The sequence below is a fragment of the Patiria miniata genome, unplaced genomic scaffold (assembly GCF_015706575.1).
Source record: "Patiria miniata isolate m_02_andy unplaced genomic scaffold, ASM1570657v1 HiC_scaffold_1, whole genome shotgun sequence".
Lineage (NCBI taxonomy): Eukaryota > Metazoa > Echinodermata > Asteroidea > Valvatida > Asterinidae > Patiria > Patiria miniata.
Genome location: NW_024037047.1, coordinates 6,003,884 through 6,019,512, shown reverse-complemented (window position 1 = coordinate 6,019,512; position 15,629 = coordinate 6,003,884). Strand labels below are relative to the sequence as shown.

General features: G+C 39.9%; 2 protein-coding genes across 2 annotated transcripts; both read right to left on the bottom strand.

Annotated features, from left to right (window-relative positions):
* Positions 1 to 118: 118 nt before the first annotated feature.
* Positions 119 to 3,460, bottom strand: LOC119730914. The gene is made up of 5 exons (XM_038204012.1): positions 2,798 to 3,460; positions 2,266 to 2,472; positions 1,231 to 1,428; positions 967 to 1,015; positions 119 to 411 (listed from the first exon to the last, which is right to left on the bottom strand). The coding sequence occupies exons 1-5, from the start codon at positions 3,458 to 3,460 to the stop codon at positions 119 to 121; spliced, it is 1,410 nt and encodes a 469-aa protein (XP_038059940.1).
* Positions 3,461 to 11,950: 8,490 nt separating this feature from the next.
* LOC119730825 lies at positions 11,951 to 15,286 on the bottom strand. The gene is made up of 5 exons (XM_038203907.1): positions 14,627 to 15,286; positions 14,096 to 14,302; positions 13,246 to 13,443; positions 12,992 to 13,025; positions 11,951 to 12,240 (listed from the first exon to the last, which is right to left on the bottom strand). The coding sequence occupies exons 1-5, from the start codon at positions 15,284 to 15,286 to the stop codon at positions 11,951 to 11,953; spliced, it is 1,389 nt and encodes a 462-aa protein (XP_038059835.1).
* Between the last annotated feature and the right edge of the window lie 343 nt (positions 15,287 to 15,629).

The window sequence follows — 15,629 nt, the reverse complement described above, 5'->3', positions numbered from 1 at the left end:
GTCGATTGAACTCTCTCTTGAATACTCAAAGAGACTACTCGGCTAAGACAGATTGGACGAGGACCGTATGTGTTTCCATTTCCACACATGCATCAGAGGATGTGAGAACATCGTCTGTTTACTCTGGCGACTGTGGGCAAAACGACTGCAGCTGATCAGCAATGTCTCGAAGCTCCAATTGCTGAAGAGCTGTGTTGAGTTTCTCGACCGTTGCCATGCGACCTTTGCTCCTCCTCCAGGCGACGAGGGCGCTGTGGATTTGCTCTCGGGAGTCGGTGAAATCTCTGTGCTGGATCTCTTCGATGCCAATGTCGGCGCCCTTTCCCATCAGTTTGCGGTAGAGACGGGGCCATTTGCTGCAGGGCAGTCGCTCGCCCACGAAGTCAATTTCGCCGTCACTGATGATGGGTGCTTACAAAAACAAATTCAAACATTCCATTGGCACCATATACATGCTAATAAGACAATGAAGATGAAAACATCTTCAGAGAAGTGTACTTGACTTTAAACAGCAGTCGGTTGGTTTAAGAGTAAAGACTGGATTTAGTCCTCAGCAGTAGAACTAGATACAGTCGAGCAGAGTCAACGAACCAAACCCAGTTGTTTGATAACTTTTTTCCAACTTGTTTCCCTTCAAACATATTCATTCTGTTTTTAAACAATTTATGTTTCACTTCTTGCGAAAGTTCTCAACTTTCTCAATGGAAGTCTTCAACCCACCGAATCAAGGCGGTTTTTTTTTTGGCTCATACGGATCTACCTTACAAGCAGACTGATCCCGAACCTAATGGTGACAGGGTCATAAGGCACCAGTCTTCATTGCACTGACCGGCCGCAAAAGATTCGAAATGTTTGTAATTGTCATTCACTTTATACAACACACGGGGGTAAAGCTCAAATAACACAGACAGCTAGTGCATTAATGATAAACAAAAATTCCTGGGACAACGTAGATATACCACATACCCCCATTGCTGGTGTTATCGGTGTTAGTAGCCCCTACAGCTCCACATCCCTGTAAAATAAAACAAAAACCGTCAGGAATTTTCTTTTACATCTTTTTCAAAATTTTAGGTGCAACTTCATTTGAATAGAACGTTAATGAAACCGTACATATCATTTTAATGAGCAATGCCAACGGAATGTCTTTGTCATTATTTGAATAGCATGTGACGTGACTTGAGACTGAATGACTTGTGATTGACTTGTAACTAACTCTCTGCATCTTACCTTAGTAAGGGGAACAGTCACAAGAATTGGCATTTGCACGACCACTTTTTGTGAGTTAAGCTGTTTGATGCCAATCATCGCTTGGAAAAAGCTGAGTTGCTCATGCTTAGAAGGGTCCGTTGAAACGAAGGTGAACATCTGTTGGGTAGACATGTGGGACGAACAGCAGCCACGAATGACTGATTCGACTGACATCTCCTGTGGGCAACAAAGATGAAGGGCGAGTGGGTGAGTGGGTCCGTCGGTCGGATGGTTAGTCAGTCAGATAGGTACCAAGAGGACACTGGACCTTCGCACGGCGCTCTCAAGGCAAAAGGGTGTAACTTGAAAAACCGCATTTCGAGAAAAGTCAGTTTGAAATTTCAATGCCTTCTATTTATTGTATTTGACGATCAATTAAATCAATTTTTCTACCACAGGTTGTGAATAATGTTGTAAACAAACAGTACAAATTTCAGCTTCTTGTCTTTACTGAGTTTTGGATAGAGGCAATTTGAAAACAGTTACACCATTTTAACCATGAAGTATCACAAACATAATTAAAAGGATTAATTTGGCAAATGGTGTATCTTGAGAAAGCATATCCAAATGCACTATAATTGCATTTCTACGATGCGTATCACAAAGTGCCTAATAACATGGCAAAAAAGTGTATCTTTCATAGTTACGCCCTTTTGCCTTGTCGCATCTGGTCACATCTAGCACAAACAGGTTGTATCTCGATATGCACCCTTTTATCAAAGAAACTGAATCAAACAAGCACATTTTTGCACAAGATACACCCTGCTATCTTTGAAACGGAAGGCTGTGTGGACTTGAAGGTTCGTTTAATGGAAACAGCGCCCTTAATACCCCCCCCCCCAAAAAAAAGACCTTATCTCAAAAAGGCCAAAATTAAAGTTACACCATTTAGCCATGAGGGGCCGCGCAGTGCCCACTGTGACTAGCAAAAAGGTCAATCGGTATTTTCATTGCTTTGATAATATTGGCATATAGCCAACAATTAAGTAAATCGTCCATTGTGTTTCTTCTCACTCGTTTAGCCGGGAGTCTACCATTGTAAGATTTTAGACTCCATTTCCAGTCGTCATCCATGCACTCTTCGTCAACAAAGATGATTAGCGACGAAGCCTCACTAGACGTATATTCCAGGCTGAGTGAAGAGTATCCTGTCCTGCCGCTTTGGGCGCCTGGCTGTTTGCTTGATCCCTCGTTGCTTTCAACGCTGGCTTTGCGGGTATCCTATTCGTGCACAACACAAGAAAACAACAGGTAATTACTTAGAAGTCTTGAATATTTATTCCATTGGTGAAAACATCCATACGAACGGCTCTTAGGATAGAAGATATTTGAAAAAGTTGGCTTGCTAAATTGTTTGAAACTTCGAAATCAAAAACCTCAACAAACCCTTGGACACTACACTTTGATTTATTGATTATCCCTTTGGTTATGGATTTGAGAATATAGCGACCACAAAACCTGACAAAACGCCAGTTTCATTATTCAATCCAAAAATAAATTTGATACGAAAATATACCTTAATTATATCAATGATGTAGACATTTACCTTAATTATATCAATGATGTAGACATTGAGATCCATCTGATCGAGACCTACGACCTTGTAGTGATGCCAATACACAACGGATTCGAGGTTTAGAGGATGTGTTTTGCTACACCCTGAGCAGACATAGTGGGAGAAGTGAGATGTGGAGATGTTGAAGTATTTCTCATCGACAGAGAATGTTAGCCTGGTCACATCGCTTGAAGCCTTTTCTTCCGTGCGAGAATGCCATTTCTGCTCCACACAGTTCCACATTGCCTGGGTGTCGGTGTATTTACTGGGAAGGAACGTGGCAGCCTCGGGAAGTTGGTCAACGGTTGCACGAGTGGTATCGGTCTGCCAGTTGCTCTTGGTGTCAGCAGTGGGATCAGTGTAATGTACACTGAAGGTCCAGCCGGGCTGCACTCGAGCTCGGTGCGGAATCTTGATGAGGACATTTTTATCGAATCTTTGCAGACCAGGAGATTCTAGGTCGACGAGGGGACTGAGCCACAAGGAGTCGGGATCTGTCAGCTTGGGTCCGATGGAGTCTGGGCACAAACAAATCCTTGCTATAATGAGCTGGTCTCGGCGATCAGGAGGAATAGCGTCCGGGGGAATCTCTACGATGACATCAGAATCCTCGCAGGACAGGGTGCCTCCCTCTGGACCAAACTGGCCGATCATAACCAGCCAGAATGGATCTTTTCCGCGGAGGACCTGGATAGAATCGGTGGAGTCCAAATCCTCCACCAAAGGAAGAGAGACTGTTTGAACGCCTTGTTCGGAGTTAACCGGGCTAGCATTAGAACTGCCCATCTCAGCTCTTCTTGGACTATGGCCGGAACATTCCGTGGTGGCTCCTCTATCCAATGTATAACTAATAGAGAGCAGGGATGGTTCTCCATGCCGGTGGTGTCTTGACGACGGAGTGCCACTCCTGCGTTGCTCTTCCTCAAATCTGTGCACGCTCAGAGATCCCCTTCTCTTTCTTTGAAAAGATAAAGATAGGATACAAAATACAAATCCAGACTACAACAGGTTTTAATAATTTTGTTTGCGTAAGGTTGGCAACTTGTTGCTGAATATTATGACATGAGAGAAGTTACAGAACAAAGGATTGTAGTAGTTACCTCATGACAAAGACGCAGATCGACAGGCAAAGAATATTCAGCAGCACTAATACAACTCCAACTGCTATGAAGATATTCATTTGCGCCCGATTCTTCTTGCAACGATGACATTGTTTTTTATCATCATTATGATCTTCGGGACTCCTCTTGTGTCGTTCGATAACGCGTTCTTCATTACAGATATAGAATCTGTGAAGTGGACGAAAAAGAAAGTAGGCCTATTGTGAGATATTAGCTAAAAATGATATTAATAAAGGGCCACAAAACAGCCCTGAACTAAGCCGGTCCCTGCACTATTCGCAACTACAAAAATGTTTTACCAACAATCTAATTCGTCGAATAAAATAAAATAACATAATTTAATGGGTAACGCAGGAAGTTCAAATGCAAGGAAACTAGAAATCTCACCAACCGTACCTGTACTCGCCCTGTTGGTTGACATAAAATTTCAATTCACGCATCCGGCTCCCACCGAGACCACTTATTGAGCGGATGATGGAGGGATACTCGCCAACATCGCAATTGGGAACGGTGATCTGTGGCCTGGAGAGGTTTGAGATGTGCCCGTGGTACGTGTTGTTCAAAAGAAAGTCCAGTAGCTCTCGATCATGCATGAGTAGACGGCAAAACTCCTTGCCAAGATTCTCTCTGTTTTCTTGAGCTGCTTCGGTCTTGTGAAACTCCACGTGATCCTTGATACCTCCCCCGTCACCCTGTCGATCAGGGTGATCGACAGGGTGTCGATCTCGGCTACTCGAACGTGTGCCACTCCCGTTATCCTCAATTCTTCCTTCGGTATTCCCTCGTTGAGCTGCTTCGTTGTGACCAGCCTCACTAACATCTGCGTTGGTCAAGATTGGACTAGCCCCACTTTCTTCTCCCAAGGAATTGACATCGACATTGAAACCTTCAGCCAGGAATATTGGAAGCAAAATCAGAAGCAGGACCGAGGGTCGTCCGAGGAGATTACAAACAGATACCCCACGACGTCCCATCATTCAGCTTTTCGAGACTCTGTAGAATACACCTAAAATAGAATATTGCCAAACATTGGTAAAATAGCAAGCATACTAGTATAAATATGTACTTGGCAAACAAGTCCGTTTAAGACTTAAAATGCATAAAAACATAAAAATGCATAAAAAAGACTTGTGCATGAAAAGAGCGATGTAAAATAGAGAGAAGGAGCTATGATAGATAACAGGAAATAAGATGTTTTGTTCATGGATTTTTAAAGCCAACTAGACCTTTGAAATAGGATAAGTTAACAATGCAAAACATGACATTTCGGGGATATCAGGCAGTTATACCCCTTTATATGGAAATCAACGTTACACCCAAATTCATCTCGTATCAAGATGTATTGAAATAGCACCGATCTAAGTTTTGTATTGCATGTTACGTGGCATGAAAAGAAATACATATAACTTTAAAAATATGTCCGTCTGTCCGTCCACAATTTGCCTGTGATAGGTAATAGGTAATAGGTTTTGCAAACATCACAAACTAAATGCTAAATTATTGTAAAATGACTTAGGCCTTGTAGATGTTAAAATAGTCTCAATCATCCTGTGAAATCATGGCACCTGGTGTGCTGTCATTTTCAAGAAAAGTTGATTTTTTAAAATCAATTTTCAACGATGGCCGGCCGACCATCGTTGAAAAAACTGACCTTTTTGGGTACGGTGCTTATCAGAATGAATTATATCATATGTTACAATAAAAGTGTTCACACATGCTCCGGCAATTCTAGACACTTTGACTGGGAGGCTTCTTTTCCATGTTTTTGCTGATTCCAGAGTGTTAATTCGTTCAAAAAGTACTTACAAGTTTGTTGCTGAAGAGTTTTCTAGTTGGATGGAAATGGAATCATCCGAAAACGAAATATACTTATACTTTAAAAACACACCTGCACGATAACTGTGCATAAATACACAACCGTCAAAAAAATATTAAAAAAAAAAATGATGTGACAATGAGAATGGGCCGAGTGAAAGGATTTACATGACAAAGCATGAGGGAGATTTTGTTTGATTTCGTAAGTTGGAGAAGGGTTTTCCCCTAACAATTAACTTTGAACCTGTCACGGGTCAGTGGGCCGGCCTACCGTACCTATCGGGCGCCGGCACCTGTGGAACCGCAGAATGGCCCGCTAATGTGCTCGTTCTAGGATACAGATTGTTGGACCATGAGGGTGCACGCCTGTAAGTAGGCCAACAATTTGTCCACCGCCGAGCTCATGACAAAAGTTATACCCTCAAAATAGTCTATATTACAGAGTTTTGAGAGCGATAAAATTGGGGAATTGAAGAGATATGGTAATGAACCTCTTGGCCCTGAGCATTTTGGACGTTATTGGGCTCGAAAGTGGCGCTATTTTGCCATGTTGTGGAGGGATCGTCTTTCAAGATGGCTGCTTTTCCGAGTTGGGAAAAAAGGGGTCGTTTTCTTTGGGTGAGAATTTCTCGAAAAGTCAATGGTCAACCCACCAAAAATTGAAAATAAAATAAAAGATGACATATTGATCGCCATTTCTCTGTGTAGCTTAAATACATGTCAGAGTTCTAAGTATTTTTTAAAGAATTTTGAAGTATGGGCATTTAGCACTAGTGTCTATGGGAATTTTAATAGACTGCTGCACCCGTAAGGACACTCCGTATTTTCTCGTCATGTCAACACAGTTATTGTAAAATTGGGAACTCAAGATAAACACATTGTATTGCAATGAAATCCTGTAATATTTTGTCATGGTATTTGACACGAAATTCTAGAAACTTGACAGGAACTGCCCAAGAATGAATGTAATATAATTTAAGGAAATTGCAGTATGAAGGACACTCCGTATTTTCTCGTCATGTCAACACAGTTATTGTGAAATTGGGAACTCAAGATAAACACATTGTATTGCAATGACATTTCCTGTAATATTTTGTCATGGTATTTGACACGAAACTCTAGAAACTTGACAGGAACCGCCAAAGAATGCCTTGTAATATAATTCAAGGAAATTTCATTATGAAGGACACTCCGTATTTTATCGTTATGTCAACACAGTTATTTCTTACAAAGAGAGCGTGCTACACAAACACTGCTCACCGCGCTGATCCGACGTACGTCTGGCCGTTCGAGATATAAACACAGTTATTGAAAATTAACAGGAACCGCCAAAGAACGTATGTAATATATTGAAGGAAATTAACGTGTAAGGCTGCACACCTGTGAATAGGCCTAAACCCATCCACCGAGCTCATGAATAAAAGTTATACCCTCAAAATATTCTATATTAGAGAGTTCTTCGAGCCATAAAATTGTGGAATTGGAAAAAAATATGGCAATGAACCTCTGGCCAGACTTGAGACTTCCAATTCCGAGCATTTTGGATGCTATTGGGCTCGAAAGTGGCGCTATTTTGCCATGTTGTGGAGGGATCGTTTTTCAAGAAGGCTACTTTTCCGCCTTGAGGAAAATAGAGGTTGTCTTTTTTGGGTGAGAATATCTTTAAAAAAAGTCAATGGTCAATCCACCAAAAAATGAAAACAAAATGAAAGATGACACATTGATCATCATTTTTCTGCATGTGCAGCTGGAATACCTGTGAGAGTTCTGAGTATTTTTAAAAGAATTTTGAGGTAGGCCCTATGCGCATTTAGCAAATTATGTACGCCGACCAAAACACGACTTGTAAACCTTATTTTTTTGTTAACACTGCAAATAATTTTTGGTTGAAATTAAAGGTCCAAAACCACAACCATTTTTAATTTGTATTTCTGTGAAATTTGGGTTGAAATCGGACCCGAATGAATGTCGCTATATTTTTTAGAAAACAGACGGATCATATCTTTAAAAAGGCGATGGGATGTCATGGTATATATCATCCTAGATGGGAAAAGTCACCAATTGTAAATAGGTTGTACCCCCAAAACGAACAAAAAGGGAGAGGTAGTAAATAAGTTTATTTTAATGTGCTGTAGATCACCTAAGACAGTTTAGAACCCCCACCCCTGATTTTATGAAAGGGGCTAGTTATTTTGGGTGCCAGATATGGGAGTTTATTTTCTGGTCTGCACCCTTAAATTTGAGCTTCCAAATGTGTTCAAACAACACGTTTAGCTAAGGCATATGGAGAACGTAGCATATATACGGCGTGTCTACCACCGATCATAATAAGCCGATAATATGGATATTTTTTTCCCTTAACCTCCTTTTAGTCGTATATACCTCACCAATCATTTCATATGAATGTGCAATATGTACACAGACACCTATTGGGTACGAAAACAGAGTTAAAGGCAGCAGAAGTGACATTCGAAGGGGAAAAATGCAACTAAATTACAAGAAACATTGACTTATGACTGAACAAAGTTATTTAATCTTATGTTATTATCAGTACAGGACGAAGTTTTTATCTTTTGTCAAATGTGATGGGTCGTGACTACTCGTAAAAAGAATTCCCGTCTCCAACTTCACCTTTAAAACCAATGAGATTGATGCGGGAATATTCGATATTGGACATCTCGTTGGACATCTCGTGTGTCATTCTATTTCATTTGTTTGATGGGGGTCTATTTCCATTAAATGTATATATTAAAATTAAAATATATATTCTTTTTTTATGATGTTAAATATTTTATCAACATTTCAAATTGTTGGAAAACTTAAGATTTGACCTAAAATTGTATGTCCTGCCGTGTTGTTTGCAAATATTAGGACACAATGCGTTACATGCATTTCATGCACAAAAAGGTATAGTGTAAATCCCTTAACTGTGGTAATTCCATTCGAACGGATGAAAAATGACTTCTTTTGCCTAATATTGGCATTTTCTCAGTAACCCCATTTGCTGTTTTCATGATCTTTTCAGTATTTGAAAGGAAAAGCTCTCAGCTCTGATATCCAAAATATAAAAATTCACCGATCAAGTTTGTGGAAAAAAGGCAAATGTTTTAGGGTTGAGTTTTTGGGGTCAACCTGGCCCTGTACAATGATTTAATGTTTGTAAATTAAACTGCAATTCGGCCTTTTGACCGAGAAGGTTTAATAAAATAAACCATGAGTAATAATACTAAGAATAAAGTACAGACGGTATATACACAACATTGTATAGACCATTTTCCCAAAACAGTTTTGCAACTTTATTTTATTAAGAAAATTCTGCAAGATTCTAAAACACCTCTCTCTATTAATTTTTGATCATCAATATAACTAATTCATCCTAAAAAGAAACCTTTATTTATACTTTCTTTAGGAACTGCATGCACCAAGAACTTCTACTATGTTATGCTATTACTATAGAGCTGTGTTCTATATTTTTAGAAAATCAACCCATATCGCACTATTTTATAAGTACCCTTAGGCCTACCTCCTCCTTTCCAATTGAAAGCCCAAGGTTTGCGTATTTTCTTTATTTACTTACACGTATTTTGAACTAAATGTCAAAACCAAATTCCAAATTGTTTTATTTAAAACGTCTTCATTATTGATTCACTTCTGTAATATTCCTATTATTTTGACACAATATTTTCTTCATTGTTTAAGCAAACCCACACATACTGTTTAGCAGTATTTAATTCTTGCTTTCGTTAAAGGTTTGTCTTTTAATTGAATTTGCTCAGCTGATTTTTTATCATTCTTTTTTTTAATTTTGTCTTATCCTTCACCCACGAATTTGGAATATTTATGTTTTGTACCACCAGCAATCGATCTAGCCTGTTTGAAACATTACAGTTTTGCCTCTAATTAGGAGTTGAGGCATTTGAAAGACAAATAAATGTATTCTAGTGTCCCATGTCTTCCAAAGATATAACTTGCGACGCTACGGTGTCTCCCAAATGCGGTGGTTATAATAAGAATAATACATGTAATTTAATAATACAAAACTTAAAACTGACATAACGCCTTCCATAAAAATCACAAAGCAAAAATTAGTATAAAAACCGGCATACTCAAAATGTGTATCAAAATAGATGAACCAAGTTAATGCTAATTGAATGAAATATAAACATATACACCATACATTGTATATACAAAACTCGTAAAACACTGTCATTTTGGTTGTTGTGATCATTGTGCTATCAGAACCGTAATGATTTGGTATTTGGAGAGCGGATAATCATGCGGTGTTTACCAGCAATAGGTCGACCACTTTCTGTGGTCTCAGTAATAGTTGTAAATGCAACAATGACGTAACAACGTGCAAGTTATGTTACAACTTTTTGTAGCTATATCTAAAACGTAAAAATAATGAAATTAGTGTTAAAAGCCTACTTGGTTTAAAGATGGTATTGAACTAAACTCCCCGTGAAATTATTCTTCCAACAGTGCTTCATATTGAAACAACGGTAAGCCCACGGTGCAATTGTTATTTAATTGTTCGATTTCTTTCATATTTTGACATATGTGTGATGCTGAAAAAGGTTTAAAATAGCATTATTAAAAGGATAAGTACCTGTTCAGGAGGAAAAAAACAAGTATTTACAAAAGGCAAATTCATTTATACTCTTGTCATATTATTTGCCATGTTGATTCAACACTTGAATTTAATATAAATAGGCCTAGCGCCTTCTATAAAAAAATCACTAGACAAAAATATTTGTTGGCAACCCAGTATACCTAAAATATATATCAAAATAGATAAACCAAGTTAATACTAATTAAATAAAAATATAAAAAAGATACACCGTACAATATTTATACAAAACTGGTAAACACTGAGCCATGCGGCTAATCATGCGGTGTTGACCAGCAATAGGTCGACCCCTTTCAGTGGGCTCAGTAAAAAGTTGCAATTGCAACAATGACGTAACAACGTGCAAGTTACAACTGATAGGCACATTACATCATTTGCAGCTATATCCAAAAAATTTAATTAGTGTAAAAAGGCACACTTGGTTTAAAGATGGTAATGGAACTAAACTACCGTTGAACAATTTATAAATGTTCTTTTATTTACAATTTCTTTAGCAACTGCCTTCACAAATAACTTCACCGTCACCATGTTATGCTATTAGAGTCGTGTTCTTCTTTTTTTAAAGCAACCCATGTCAAACTAAGTATACCTTAGGTATACCCTCTCTTTTTCGCCCCTAAAAACCATAGTTTGCGTATTTTTTTCAGCTTAAATCTAACTACTGAAAACTTACTTCGAACCATACTTCAAAACCAACTTCCCAACAACCAAACAAACTATTAAAAATAAACAAATGTACATTGTAAACAGGGAAAATGAGTTCTCAACTTGACCCAATTCCATCAAAATCAAAATATAGGTTTCCGGCTATTCTAAAACGTTCATCGTTCAAGTACCTATTCTAATATTCAGATTCGTACAGCAACATTGATTTAGTGCACTTCGGATGTTTAATTTCGTCTTTTGTCTGACAATTTCAAATTTCGTTCAAGCAATGAGTACACATATTTAACGTTCCAGACTATTATTTTCACTGTTATCATCTTTTTTTCCTATTAGGGACATGCCAAGGATTATAAAATATCGGTGGCGGAGGGTTCTTGGGGTGAACTAAGACCCCCGTAGCCCAAGGACTATTACGCTACATTTTCTCACTTATTCTAGGTTCACTTTTCTTGGTAAGCGATCTTTAAGTTCAGTACTATACTCTGTCCAATAAAATCATACAAGCGAATGACTGCGCAGAACTGTCAGTGCACATTTCCACCCGCTTCGTCAAAACAGGGAAAACGCTGAGGCACACACCGTACTAAATTACTTCAGATTAGTTTTAAATTTTGATTGATTAAGTCGAATTCGATCTCTGAATGCCACCATTCGGCAACAGCGTAGACGAACTTGATTTGTAATGAATGACATTCTCGACTGGATTTAAGTCAATTAGCTTACTTCAGATTCCTGATGAACCTGACTGGGGACGTTACAGAGTTGGCCTACATATTAAATCACGTTGACTGGGTGTCGATTGAACTCTCTCTTGAATACTCAAAGAGACTATTCGGTTAAGACAGATTGGATGAGGACCATATGTGTTTCCATTTCCACACATGCATCAGAGGATGTGAGAACATCGTCTGTTTACTCTGGCGACTCTGGGCAAAACGACTGCAGCTGATCAGCAATGTCTCGAAGCTCCAATTGCTGAAGAGCTGTGATGAGTTTCTCGACCGTTGCCATACGACCTTTGCTCCTCCTCCAGCCGACGAGGGCGCTGTGGATCTGCTCTCGGGAGTCGGTGGGATGTCTGTGCCGGATCTCTTCGATGCCAATGTCGGCGCCCATTCCTATCAGTTTGCGGTAGAGAGGGCGCCATTCGATGCAGGACAGTCGCTCGGCGACGAAGTTAACTTGTACGTCACTGATGGGTACTTACAAAAACAACATTAAAAATGTCATTGGCACCATATGCATTTCAATAAGACAATGAGATAATAGCAACTCCAGACAAGTGGATTTGACTTGGAACAGCAATCGGTTAGTTTAAGTCTAAATATTAGATTTAGTCATCAGCATTCCTGAGAACTCTAGATACAGTCCTGTAGAGTCAACGAATAGAACCATTTTAATGATAATCTTTTTCCAACTTGTTCCCTTCAAACATATAAATACTGTTTTACAACAATGTATTGTTTACTTCTTGCCAAAGTTCAAAAATGGAAGTCTTCACCCCTCCTAATCAAGGCGTTTATTTATTTGCTCAAACAAAACCACCTTACGAGCGGACTGATCCCGATCCCCTATGCTGACAGGGTTACGGAACCACTGACCGGCCGCAACAGATTCCAAATGTTTAATGTAATAAGCCTCTGCACTGATGACGTCACACTTTGTTTACGTGTGTGCTTTGGTGCTCAGTGTACCGTGGGTCCCCACTGGCTCCATAGGAAAGTGCCCATGTAAACAAAGTGGGACGTCATCAGTACAGAGGCTGATTATCCACCACATGAGACCAATTTTTCTCGTTCAAGGGTCATTCAAAGGGAATGTCTTTGTAATTACATGTTCTAGAAAAAACGAAATTAGTTATTTTTCAGGGTAAAGCTGGAACATAACAGGGACAGCCAGTGCATAATTTAAAAAAAACGAAAATTAGTGGGACAACGTGGATGTAACACCTACCCTCACTGCAGTCTGCTGGTGGGGTCCTACATCCCTGTAAAAAAAATAATAATAATAAATAAATAAAAACATTGTGAGTTTTCTTTCACAGCTTTTCAAATAGTATTTATTGACTTCAACAGTCGATAAAACCGTAAACATAATTTTATTGAGCAATGGCACAGGACTGTCTTTGTCACTATTTGAATAGCATGTGACTTGACTTGAGACTTAATGATTTGCGATTTACTTGTAACTAACTCTCTGCATCTTACCTTAGTAAGGAGAGCAGTCACAAGAATTGGCAGTTTCATGACCACCTTTTGTAAGGTAAGCTGCTTGATGCCGATCATCGCTTGGAAAAAGCAGAGTTGCTCATGCTCGGAAGGGTCCCTCGGAACGAAGGTGAACATCTGTCGAGTAGACATGTGGGATGAACAGCAACCACGAATGACTGATTCAACTAACATCTCCTGTGGGCAGGAAGGATGAAGGGTGAGTGGGTGAGTAGGTGAGTAGGTTGGTATTGGGTGAGATGGGGTGCCCTTGATTGGGTATACAAGCATTACATTCACTGTGTGGACCGGACAAAAGATGTCCACATAAGCCAGTTTTCAGATACGTTGTCCTCATAAACCTGTTTTCAGATACGTTGTGTGGACTTGCCCACGTCCACACAAAATTTCCTCCTCTCTGGAAAACAGGTTTAGATTTGGGCTAGGTTTATCCGTCGCAAAATGAAGAGAAGCACTCAAGGGAATCATAGTAAAACGTTTGGGTTGAAAGAGTTTTCACAGTGTGAGTAAAACGAGTTTTTTCAAAGGTTTTTTCTTAACTACACGAATACAAAGGAATGTCCACACTAGGTATGTAACGTAAACGTGAAAATGGGTGGGTTGGTGGGTGGGTTATTTGTAAATCACTTGATACCCTATACTTGTACCCGTGAGAGTGGCCGGGTGGGGCCGTCGGTCGGACGGTCAATCAGTCAGATAGGCACCGAGAGGACACTTATGGGCCTTCCCAGTGCCCACTTGTGACTAGCAAAAAGGTCAATCGGTATCTTCATTTCTTCGATAATTGAAATGGCCAATTAAGTGAATCATCTATTTTGTTTCTTCTCACTCGCTTAGCCGGGAGTCTACCATTGTAAGATTTTAGACTCCATTTCCAGTCGTCATCCATGCACTCCTCGTCAACAAAGATCACTAGCGACGAAGCCTCACCAGACGTGTATTCCAGGCTGAGTGAGGAGTATGCTGTCATGCCGCTTTGGGCGCCTGGCTGTTTGCTTGATCTCTCGTTGCTTTCAACGCTGGCTTTCCGGGTATCCTATTCGTGAACAACACAAGAACACAACAGGTAATTACTTTATAGAAGTCTTGAATATTAATTCTATTGGTGAAAATCTCCATACGAACCTTTCTTAGGAAAGAAGATACTTGCAATAATTGGCTTGTAAAATTGTCTAAAAGTTCAAAATTGAAAACCTTAACAACCCTCGGACACTACACTTGACTGAGGTTGACTCTCATGAAAACTAATTTTTAGTTTGATAATCCCTTTGGTTTAAGGAATTGAGAAAATACAGTGACCACAAAACCTGAGCAAACGCCATTTTCATTATTCAATTCAAAACATTGCACAAAAACATACCTTAATTGTATCAATGATGTAGATATTGAGATCCATCTGATCGAGACCTTCGACCTTGTAGTGATGCCAATAACCAACAGCTTCCAGGTTTAGAGGATGTGTTTTACTGCACCCTGAGCAGACATACTGGGAGAAGTGAGATGTTGAGATAATGAAATATTTCTCATCGACCGAAAAAGTTAGCCTGGTCACATCGTTTGAAACCTTTTCTTCCGTGCGAAAATGCCATTTCTGCTCCACACAATTCCACATTGCCAGGTTATCGGTGTCTTTACCGGGAAGGAACGTGGAAGACGAAGGAACTTGGTTAACGGTTACAGGAGTGGTATCGGTCTGCCAGTTGCACTTGGTATCAGCGGTGGGATCAGTATGTACACTGAAGGTCCAGCCGGGCTGCACTCGAGCTCGATGCGGAAGCTTTATCTTGACATCTTTATCAAATCTGTCCAGACCAGGAGATTTGAGGTCGACGAGGGGACTGAGCCACAAGGAGTTGGGATCTGTCAGCTTGGGTCCGATGGAGTCTGGGCACAAAGAAATCCTTGCTATAATGAGCTGGTCTCGGCGATCAGGAGGAATAGCACCCGAGGGAATCTCTACGATGACATCAGAGTCTTCGCAGGACAGGATACCTCCCTCTGGACCAAACTGGCCGATCATAACCAGCCAGAATGGATCTTTTCCGCCGAGGACCTGGATAGAATTGGTGGAGTCCAAGTCCTCTACTAAAGGAAGAGAGACTGTTTTGACGCCTTTCTCGGAGTTACCTGCGCTGGAATTAGAACTGTCCATCTCAGCTCCTTTACGACAGTCACCACATTCTATGGTGGCTCCTCTGTGCAATGTATAACTAACAGAGGGCACAGATGGCTCTCCATGCCGTTGGTGTTCTCCATGCCGATGGCGTTGCTCTCCCTCAAACATGTGCACGTGGCAAGATCCCCTGTTAAAGATAAAGACAAGATACATAAAAGTATACAAAATATAAAGTTTTAATCATTAT

Excerpts from the sequence above, each read along its gene's own strand:
- LOC119730914 (XM_038204012.1), bottom strand. The coding sequence starts at position 3,460 with ATGATCGGCCAGTTTGGTCCAGAGGGAGGCACCCTGTCCTGCGAGGAT. Across the intron at positions 2,473-2,797 it reads ACATCATTGATATAATTAAG|GATACCCGCAAAGCCAGCGT; the intron begins GTAAATGTCTAC and ends GTGCACGAATAG. Across the intron at positions 1,016-1,230 it reads TGACTGTTCCCCTTACTAAG|GGATGTGGAGCTGTAGGGGC; the intron begins GTAAGATGCAGA and ends TTTATTTTACAG.
- LOC119730825 (XM_038203907.1), bottom strand. The coding sequence starts at position 15,286 with ATGATCGGCCAGTTTGGTCCAGAGGGAGGTATCCTGTCCTGCGAAGAC. Across the intron at positions 13,444-14,095 it reads GTAGACTCCCGGCTAAGCGA|GAGATGTTAGTTGAATCAGT; the intron begins GTGAGAAGAAAC and ends TCCTGCCCACAG. Across the intron at positions 12,241-12,991 it reads ACCAGCAGACTGCAGTGAGG|TACCCATCAGTGACGTACAA; the intron begins GTAGGTGTTACA and ends TGTTTTTGTAAG.